Source organism: Neophocaena asiaeorientalis, unplaced genomic scaffold (assembly GCF_003031525.2).
Source record: "Neophocaena asiaeorientalis asiaeorientalis breed wild unplaced genomic scaffold, Neophocaena_asiaeorientalis_V1.1 scaffold194, whole genome shotgun sequence".
NCBI classification, from domain to species: domain Eukaryota; kingdom Metazoa; phylum Chordata; class Mammalia; order Artiodactyla; family Phocoenidae; genus Neophocaena; species Neophocaena asiaeorientalis.
In genome coordinates, this window is record NW_020172638.1 from 1,099,943 (window position 1) to 1,109,936 (window position 9,994).

The 9,994-nt window shown below is 47.7% G+C and overlaps 1 protein-coding gene and 1 long non-coding RNA gene across 2 annotated transcripts; one reads left to right on the forward strand and one right to left on the reverse strand.

The window, feature by feature from the left end:
• Positions 1-1,725: 1,725 nt before the first annotated feature.
• LOC112395966 (uncharacterized) lies at positions 1,726-2,737 on the reverse strand. Its single transcript, XR_003002472.1, has 3 exons — positions 2,605-2,737; positions 2,316-2,500; positions 1,726-1,852 (listed from the first exon to the last, which is right to left on the reverse strand). It is a non-coding gene; the product is annotated as an uncharacterized LOC112395966 (long non-coding RNA).
• A 603-nt stretch (positions 2,738-3,340) lies between these two features.
• LOC112395962 (centrosomal protein of 78 kDa-like) lies at positions 3,341-4,865 on the forward strand. The gene is given in 5 exon segments (XM_024739424.1): positions 3,341-3,409; positions 3,491-3,655; positions 3,722-4,026; positions 4,112-4,228; positions 4,230-4,865. Coding segments are annotated over 5 exon segments (804 nt in total). The 3' UTR covers positions 4,378-4,865.
• Positions 4,866-9,994: the final 5,129 nt, after the last annotated feature.

Sequence of the window (9,994 nt, forward strand, 5' to 3'; positions counted from 1 at the left end):
AGCCCCGAACTCCGAGCGCAGCGTGTGAGGCCGCGCTAAGGCAACTGTGGAAACGTGGGCGCCGTGCTCCCCGGCGTGCGTCACCAATGGCCGCGCCCCGCGCCGAGGATCTGGCGGGCGCTCCCGCCATCCGTTAGGTCACCTTAGGTTTAAACCACGCAGCACGACTTCCGGGGGGCCCACCCCCTGCGCTTCCCCCAGACCGGCCCCCCGAGCCCAGGCCCCTCTGATTTCCTGGCCAAGCCAAGAAAATAAAATGCTGGGAACCACCCTGGAGTCTAAAAGTACTGCCGCCTTTTCCTTAACTCTTCAAATGCTACAATTTAATCTATTAGAATTGTCATTTACATTATCTATAGCCAGGGCCGGCTCTGCGTTTCGGCACAAAACAGAAAGCTCTTGGGTATTCAAGTTAGTTGCCTACGTTTTTGCGAAAAATGGGAATGGGGAAGAAGCAAGTGAGAGGAAAACGTTGTTAATGTTGACTTGAGAAATTACAGCTTCTAGAGTTGCTCGTCCAGCACTGATGTCTACATTCGTGGCAGTGAACCTTTTCGCTGTGAGCTTGTCTTTGACTTCGGGGTTGTAGCTAGTGATCGACAAGATGCGACAAAGGAGAGAACATCAGTGTCTGGCCACTAAAGCCCTCTTTATGACACTGACAGTATCACTGGGCAAATGCCTCCATCATCCCATCAGTCCTCTGTGCCTCTCTAGGCGCTCCCAGGCTCCTCAGGAATTGCTGTAATGGCTGGACAAAGTCTAGATCAGTGAAGTCTTGTACCTCCACAAGCGCAGGAGGAACCTAGATATTAAGCTTAATCTCTCCTGCAAACAGTCCCTAGTGGCTGTTTTGCTGAGTCCTTCACCTTTCCACAGGAACTGGGCAGTGTCTTCACAAGTGTCTGTTAATAGACCATCCTGTTAAGAACCGGGGCCCCTTTTCAGCCCCCACATTAATTTTCTCCAGCCCAGGCCACCTGTTTGTTACCCTGCATGTTTTCCTTTCTTCTGTGGATCCCAGGGTCCTCAATTTCCATAGCTCTTCTGCTATCTCAGCCTTCAGTCTCTATTCTTCAGACTGCAGCTCTTGCTTGCTTCCTGGGATGCTCTCCAGTTCTGGTCATTCCTCCAGAGTCAGGTCCCCGGGAACCCAGTTGTCCTTGTCTGCCACACTGCAGGGGCAGCAAGGCTCCACAGGCCTCCTCAGGCTCAGAACAGCCCTGCACTTGCTTTAACTTTCTGCTCTCGCTGTCTTGAAATTGTGAATGATTTTTGAACAAGGGGTCCCGTGTTTCCATTTTGTACTGGGCCTGCAAATTATGTAGCCGGTCCTGCTCAGCAGCTCGTGTCCTCCAGGACAGGTGGCAGTGGCCAGCGATAGTGCCCCGCCTTGCTTCTGCGGGTGCAAAATAGACGGAGATAAAAGTCCCTGAGATACTCTGCCATTAACTAATCAGAAAGCCACAACAAAACCCTAACGCTTCATAATGTTAGCACAGCATCAGAGATAAATGGGCCTTGAAATGGAGCTGGCATTGTTGGGTAATTTTAAGCATGTTCACAGTGTCTGTATTACCTACCAATGACACAATCCTGGTGAGACTGTTACAGGTAGGACATGGACAGGAATCAAGGGCTTGAGGCCTTTGTAAATACCTCCAACTGGGCTGTGAGTACCTATTTGGATTCTGGAACGTGTTCTCTTTGCCTGGGTTTTATAATCTAGGCCCCTGACTTCAAGGCCTGTTAGAGGACGAATAATCACTTTGTTTGTGGGAATTGCTTGTGTTAGAGTTGACCGGTGTATCCTGTGCAACTGTTATCACATCAGAGAATTCAGCAACTTATCCTGCAACAAAAAAGCAGGAGAGACTTACCCAACGCCAGCCTGCATTTCCTCATCAACAAAATCTTGGCAATGGTGAAAATGTAGATATCATGGATTAATGTCCTCTTGCCTGCCCTCGTCTGCTCTTGGCCCAAAGGAGGCCTGAGACAGAGAAAAGCAGTACCTGGCATCCAGCAGGAGCTGGCCAGGTGCCCTCCTGTTGAACATAAACAATTCCCCACAACCCTGACATCAGACAAGGCCACTCTGTGACCAGGATAGGACGGAACAAAAACAAGACCACTCCGTAATCATGTCAAAACACGGACAAAGCAGGAACTTGTCCAAACCACCAAAGTCACCCACCCAACGTCCCTGGGTCCTGGCTCCTAGAAGAGACTGCTGCTTCTTCACCAATCCCAGCCTTTGTCTGGTCTTCCCCGCTTCTCAGGCAAGAAGACTAAGACGCCTGATCAGGACTCACCCCCGCTTCCTGACAGCATCCAATCCAGAGCGACACCCGGCTTCCTTAAACGCTCCCCAAAGCACCAGACACAGGCCCCACTGCTACGTGTGGTCCTTCCTGACCCCCTCTCGCTGTGATGCCCCGCGGGTCCCCATGGCATACGGCTGTTCCATTGCAGGTGCTCCTGAGGACGGGGGGAGTGGCTGGAGGGCAGTGAAAATAAGCTGAAGTCAATACTTAGAGTGGAAAAGTGACCTCTTAGCAAAATCCTACTTGCTGTTAGATATTACACTTATCCAAAACTCACATTCACATGGACCCATCTGCTTATTGGCAGTCAGGCCAACTTGCACGTCTGCAACAGTTTTTAAAAACTCAGAGAGGGGCTTCCCTGGTGGCGCAGTGGTTGAGAGTCCGCCTGCCGATGCAGGGGACACGGGTTCGTGCCCCGGTCCGGGAAGATCCCACATGCTGCAGAGCGGCTAGGCCCGTGAGCCATGGCTGCTGAGCCTGCGCTTCCGGAGCCTGCGCTTCCGGAGCCTGTGCTCTGCAACGGGAGAGGCCACAACAGTGAGAGACCTGCGTATCACAAAAAACAAACAAACAAACAAAAAACCTCAGATAAAGAGCCACACTGTCCTGCACAATTAGCAACAATAACTACCTCCTGGGAAGAAGAGAATGGAAAACAGAAGAGATTTCTGTTAAAAAGGAGAAGACAGTGGCCATGGCAGGGAAGTTGGGGTGCTATCTGGAAACTTCCCCAGCTGAAAGAATGCACAGGCCATTCTATGGGGCCGCAGTCCAAACCTCTCTTGTGAAGAGAGGTGGGGGGGAGGCAGGGGCGAGCACTACCCAGTAGCCGTTTGTTCTACTGTTTTGTTTTTTGCTTTTTCACCAGTTCACTTGGGACAAAAAAAAAAAGCTATTGCTGCTACCTGGGCCCGGACTCAGGTGCAGCTCAGGCATTGGATTGTTAAACTAAATATATAAAAACCCGGGAGGCCTGCCGGTTTGAACCGCAGCCCCGCGCGCGGAGGTCCATGAGGCTGGCGCCAAGGGCCGGCGATTCGCCGCGGGAGTCGGCGCAGGAGCGCGGCATGGAGGGCCTGGCCTAGCTGGGGCTCGTGGCCCTGCGTCATCTGGCTGCGACGCGGGTCAACCCCAGGCGGGTGTGGGCATCGTGTCCACAGCCAACGTCCCCGAAGCCGCACTCGGGCCATGATCACTCGGTGAAGCTGCGCTGCGACACCGCGGCCGACTTCTTCCCGCGCTGTGAGGACCTGTGCGCGCTGCAGGACTCAGTGCCTCTGCCCGCCTTGCGCGCTTCCCTGCAGGAGGGCCTGCTGGAGTTAACGGCGACCGCCTCCGCGGGGTAGACTGGGCGCCGGTCCTGAGCACCCTCTGCCCCGATCTGTATCCAGAGCTTCTTCCAGCGACGGCTGGGCGAGACAGTTATTTGTCAAGGTGTAAAGAACTCTAACACTCTTAAGACAGTAAACTTCACGGGGTGTAATCTGACGTGGCAGGGAGCAGATCACATGACCAAGACCTTAAAGTATTTGACTACCAGAAGGCATGAAGAAACCTGGGCTGAGAATCTCCATTCCAGGAGACCTGATCTTGACTGTATGGCTGGTTTGAGGCGCATCACTCGGAACTGCGACATGCTCATGGGTGACCTGGGTGCAAGTGCTTCTGCAAAATCTCTTAGTGAGGATTTGTGGCTTGGAGGACTCTTCCACACGTGAGAAAATGAGAGTTGTCTATATGTTAAATCTGTAGAGTTAGCAAGTGACCTTTTGTCTTTCATCAAAAGCACTTGACCTGCAGCAGTGTGGCCTCACCAGTGAAGGAGCAAAGGCTTTACTAAAGGCCCTTGAAACCAACGGAACTCTGCTCGTTCTGGATGTAAGAAAAAATCCACTTGTTGTACCAGTGGATAACTTCTCCATCGGTGAAGGAACCATCCAAAGCTGCTAGACAGAAGAAGAGAACTCTAATTTTGGAAAGTGGTCGAAAAGGAAAAGCTACTATTAGAATTGATGTCCAGTGGAGCCCCAGAATGGAAGCAAGATGAATATTCCATTCCACATTGGCAACACCAAAGGAGATGATGCTTTAGAAAAAAGATTTGTCGACAAAGCTCTTGAACTCAATATGATCTCCCTAAAAGGGCACAGAGAACAGCAAAACATCCACAGCTATCCCAAGCTGTTGAAACTTAACCTTAATTCTGACTTGAACTGGAAGCTTTTAAAAAGTCTTCTCTTGCTTTTCTACCAAATTCCAGCTACTGTTGTCTTTGCTGCTACTTTTTCTGCCTAGATCTCATATTCAAAGCTGCCTATGGGTTTAATTATATGCAAATTGCAGGTTGTTGTTTTTAGAGACACACAGCATGGAGGGTGGGTGGGGCCCTCTAGGTGCTGAATTTTGATCCTTTGCAAGATGACAGCAGTGGGGTCTTCTGGACTTTCTTTATACGGTTATTCTCATAAAGCGATAAAAGTGACTTACTATATGTTTATATAGCAAGGTCTGTTTTTAATACCAAATAGCTTATATCTCTATGCATTTATATCTCTGTGCCTTTATATTTCTAATAATATGGTTCTTGTTGGTATATGTTGAGACTTTCAGAATTTGTTAGGATCCTTGACCTTGTGCATTAGAGTGTTACGTTCTCAACAGTTGTGTGCCTCCCATTCCCCCTCCCCTCTCCCTTTTTAAGCTGCTTCACAAGATTTGGAAGCTCCCTGATTCACTTTTACTTTCCTTTCAGTGGGTAGAACGGTTGGTTGGTTGGTTGGTTGGTTTTGTTTTTCAGTTATGCTGTTAAACTAAAAATCTGTGTTAAATTCCCTTACTGTTTCTTCACGTGACTGTTCTCTTTCTGGTGTTTGACCAGTGATGCCGTGAGTTCGGGAAGATTTTTGCTGAAGAGTCTTTTCCCCTCTTGTTCATCCATTGTCAGTGTTTTATGTTGACCGTGTGAAGGACATTAAAGTCCTAAAACATCTTAAAGAAAAAACCAAAAACAAACAAACAAAAAAAAATGGGAGATTCCAGTGCAAAGTGAAGAGTGCCTCTGCCAAACCCCAAAGCAGTGTGAACCCCAATAGATAAAGCCATGAGACTGGCTCTGATACAAGTAAATAAATACATTTTAAAAGCGAGAAAGGGCTTCCCTGATGGCACAGTGGTTGAGAGTCTGCCTGCCGATGCAGGGGACGCGGGTTCGTGCCCCGATCCTGGAAGATCCCACATACGGCACAGCGGCTGGGCCCGTGAGCCATGGCCGCTGAGCCTGTGCGTCCGGAGCCTGTGCTTCGCAACGGGAGAGGTCACAACAGTGAGAGGCCTGCGTACTGCAAAAAAAATAAATAAATAAAATAAAATAAAATAAAAGCGAGAAAATAACAAATGTTGGGGAGGATGTGGAGGAATTTCTGGTGGGAATGTCAAATAGCGCAGCCACTGTGGAAAACAGTTCGGTAGTTCCTCAAAACGTTAAACAGTTACCATGCAACCCAGCAATTCCCCTCTTGGGTGTATACCCAAGAGAATGGAAAACAGGTGTTCAAACAAAAACTTGTACACAAATGTTTATGGCAGCACTATTTACAATGGCAAAAAGGTGGAAACAACCAAATTTCCATCAACAGATGAATGGATAAACAAACTATTTTCAGCCACAAAAAGGAATGAAGTACTGATACATGGCACAACATAGGTGAACCTCAAAAACATTATGCTAAGTGGAAGAAGCTAGTCACAAAAGGACAAATACTGTATGATTCCACTAGAAATGTCCAGAATAGGTAAATCCATAGAGACAGAAATTGGGTTAGTGCTTGCCAGGGGCTGGGAGAAGGAAGGAAGTGAAGTGACTGCTTAATGGGTATAGGGTTTCCTATTGGGGGGGATGAAAATGTCTTGGAATTACATACAGTTACCCCAAATTGTAAATGTACTAAATGCCGGTGAATTTTTCACTGTAAAATGGCTACTTCCATGTTATGTACATCTTACCTCAATTAAAAAAAAAAAGACGTAGCCAAACCAAGTTTGTCAGGTAAAGCTGTATAGAAATTTTTATTAAGTGAACTTCATCACCTATAGCAAATTCCAAGTAAATGCCTGATGGGGTGGACTTGAAGTGAGATGTTTGCAAAAAGGAGCAAATTGAAGGCAGCTGCGAAACCAGCCTCATGGTTGTGGTTTTCCCAGAAAGAAGCATTCTTCAGCCTCTCAGCCTCGAATGCTAACTTATTTAATCCTTACAATAGCCCTAAGAGGTAGGTGCAATTATCCCCATTTTACAAATGGATTAACTGAGGCACAAAGAGGTTAGGTAGCTAGAAAGTGCTGGAGCCAGGACTCAGACCCAGGCAGGTGGCTCCAGAGTCTGGCTAGTCACCCCTTCATGGTGCTGCCTCTGATTGCCCTGCCTGTTGTCTCAAAGTGTCCCCACTTTTCTTTCTTTCTTTCTTTTTTTTTTTTTTTTTTTTGCAATTTTTTTTTTTTTTTTTTTTTTTTTTTGCAGTACGTGGGCCTCTCACTGCCGTGGCCTCTCCCGCTGCGGAGCACAGGCTCCGGACGCACAGGCTCAGCGGCCATGGCTCACGGGCCCAGCCGCTGTGCGGTATGTGGGATCTTCCAGGACCGGGGCACGAACCCGTGTCCCCGGCATCGGCAGGCGTACTCTCAACCACTGCGCCACCAGGGAAGCCCCGCCCCCACTTTTCTTATAACTCCCCAAACCGGAGGTGTGTGAGTCTGCCTGCCTCCCACCAGTAGGCGCCCCCTCCCCGTCACGGAGCGTGTGATTGGAGAGGGTGTCCTGCCCCCCTCCTCTCTGGAGCCATCGCCTATCTCCACCAATTTCTGGGCTGAACCCCGACCCAATCTCTTACTAGTTGTGTGACAGTGAATAGGTTCACCAACCTCTCTGTGCCTGTTTCCCCTCTCTGTAAAATGGAGCTAATAACAGTAGAGCTGTTGTGAGGATTAAATGAATAACTATATGACAAGCATAGAGGGCAGTATCTGACACATGACAAGTATTCAATAAATGGCTATGCTGATGAGGATGTTTGATATTACTAAGGCACACCCTACTCTGGGCACTGAGCTCCTTCAGGACTCTTTTTCATCCTTGGGTTCCCAGTGCTTAGCACTGTGCCTGGCACACAGCAGGTGCTCCATATCTGTGTCCTTTGAAATGAACTGAGGAATAGAGCATCATGCTCAACATCCCAAAGGACCCCAAGCAGAGACCCAGTTCTCAGGAGTCCTATGTCGGGAAAGGAAGATGATGGTGACAGCCAACCCACTCTGTTCCCCACTCTGGACTTCCCCACTCTCTTCCCAGTCATTCACCTCTACAGTTGGCCCTCCAAATCCGTGGGTTCCGCATCTGTAGATTCAACCAACCTCAGATTGAAAATATTAAAAAAACAAATTCCAGGGCTGCCCTGGTGGCACAGTGGTTGAGAGTCCGCCTGCCGATGCAGGGGACATGGGTTCGTGCCCCAGTCCAGGGGGATCCCATATGCCGCGGAGCGGCTGGGGTCGTGAGCCATGGCCGCTGAGCTTGCGCGTCCAGAGCCTGTGCTCCGCAACAGGAGAGGCCACAACAGTGAGAGGCCCGCGTACCGGGAAAAAAAAAAAAATCCATAAAGTCCCTAAAAACAAAACTTAAATTTCCCTCTGTCTGGCAACTATTTACATAGCATATACATTGTATTTATAATTATTTACATAGTATTTACATTATATTAGGTATTATAAGTAACCAAGTAATAACCGAGGGAATTCCCTGGCGGTTAAGACTCTGCACTTTCACTGCCAATGGCCCAGGTTCGATCCCTAGTTGGGGAAATAAGATCCTACAAGCCTTGGGGCACGCCCCCCCCAAAATACAAAAAGCAACCGAGAGACGGTTTTAAGTATACTAGAGGGGATGCCCAGGTTGGTTAAATGGAAACATTAGGCCATTTTATATAAGGGAATTGAGCATCCTCAGATTTTGCTGAGGGGGGCGGGGGGTCCTGGAACCAATCCTCTACAGATACCGGGGCAAACTGTATTCCTGACCCCCAGGGTGCCAGGCAGTTCACAGCCCATTCAGAACCTCCTTAAGAGTTTGTTGGTAGAACCCTCTGGATGATTATTTAAGAAAAGTAAATGACAAAATAGGTTTTCCGCAAGACATTTCAAGCCCGAGTGCCAGTCATAATCCTCATTTGTGTCCCCGCTGACCCTTTTATTTTATTTTTTTTATTTTTTAACATCTTTATTGGGGTATAATTGCTTTACAATGGTGTGTTAGTTTCTGCTTTATAACAAAGTGAATCAGTTATACATAGCCACCAGGGAAGCCCCCCGCTGACCCTTTTAGAATTAGCATGTAGAACACAAAAGGATGAGAAGTAGATTCCTATTATTACCCTGCAGCCACTTTCCTCACCCTTGCAGAATCGCAGTGCCCTGAGATATGTCCGCACACCGCCCGCCCCACCAAAGGGTTCCTCCAGTTTGAGAAAGCCTGACTTAGAGGGAAGGTTGGCAGCCTGAGGCTCCATTACTCAGCCCTGAGAAGACACACTGGTCCAGGCTTTCTTAAGAGAATCTCCGCTTGAGACTCTTTACAAAGCCCACATTGCTCCAAGTAAAATGCTGTCCAACCCATTCCACTTCCTTCTTTCCTCTCATTTCCAACAAAGAATGGTGCATTAGGGGGAGGGGAGACTGAAGTGTTGTAAGGCATTACTTAACCGCCTATGTTCAAATAATGACACAATCAAAATTGTTACCAAAGCAAATAATAGAGCATGTTTTGGTCCCAAAAGTAATGCCCTGGCTTCTCATCTGAAGGCAGCATTTCCTACAGCTATACTCAAAGATGTGACTAAATTCTCAACTGTTAGTGCTAGTTAAATATATACTTTTCTGTTGTAAAACAACTATACTTCGATTAAAAAATTATGATATATATATAAATATATATTTTTTTATTTTATTATTTTTTTTCTGTAACATTGATTCCTTACTTCCTCAGTCTCTAGAGAGGCAGCCTGCAGAATGGTTAGGATCAGGGGGCCTGGATTCTAATTCTGATTCTCCCATTTCCTTGCAGGTGACCTTTGGCAAATGATCTAATTTTTCTAACTTTCTTTATTTGTGAAGGAAGTAACACAACAGCATGTCTTTCACACGACTGTTCTGAGAATTAAATAAATTAATAGAAGTATAGCACTTCAACAGTGCCTGGCACATAGAACACACCATGGAACGATTAGTTATTATTATTAGTGAGTTAAGACTTATGTTTAACTGGTAGTTTCCTTTGCCCCAGTCCAAATGGTGAGTACCTGGGGTTTACAGGGCAACTCCCATTTCAGTTAACATTTCCCTAGAGTAGAGCTAAAAGATTTCCAAAGCCCACAGAGGGTCCACTTGTCTTAAATGTATTTGATACAACTCAACAGTCAGAGGTAGTCCCAGAAGCTGATTGCAGTGGGGTTGGATATGAGCCGCCATTGGACAGCACCATGCTCTTTCACCTGCCGGACACTTGGGTCTTTGTCCTCACCTGAAACACCTGCTTTCTCCAGTGGAAAAGCCCACGCATGAGCACTGAAGGCCCAGCTCAGGTGCCACACCTGATCCAGCCAGAGCTGATTGCTCGT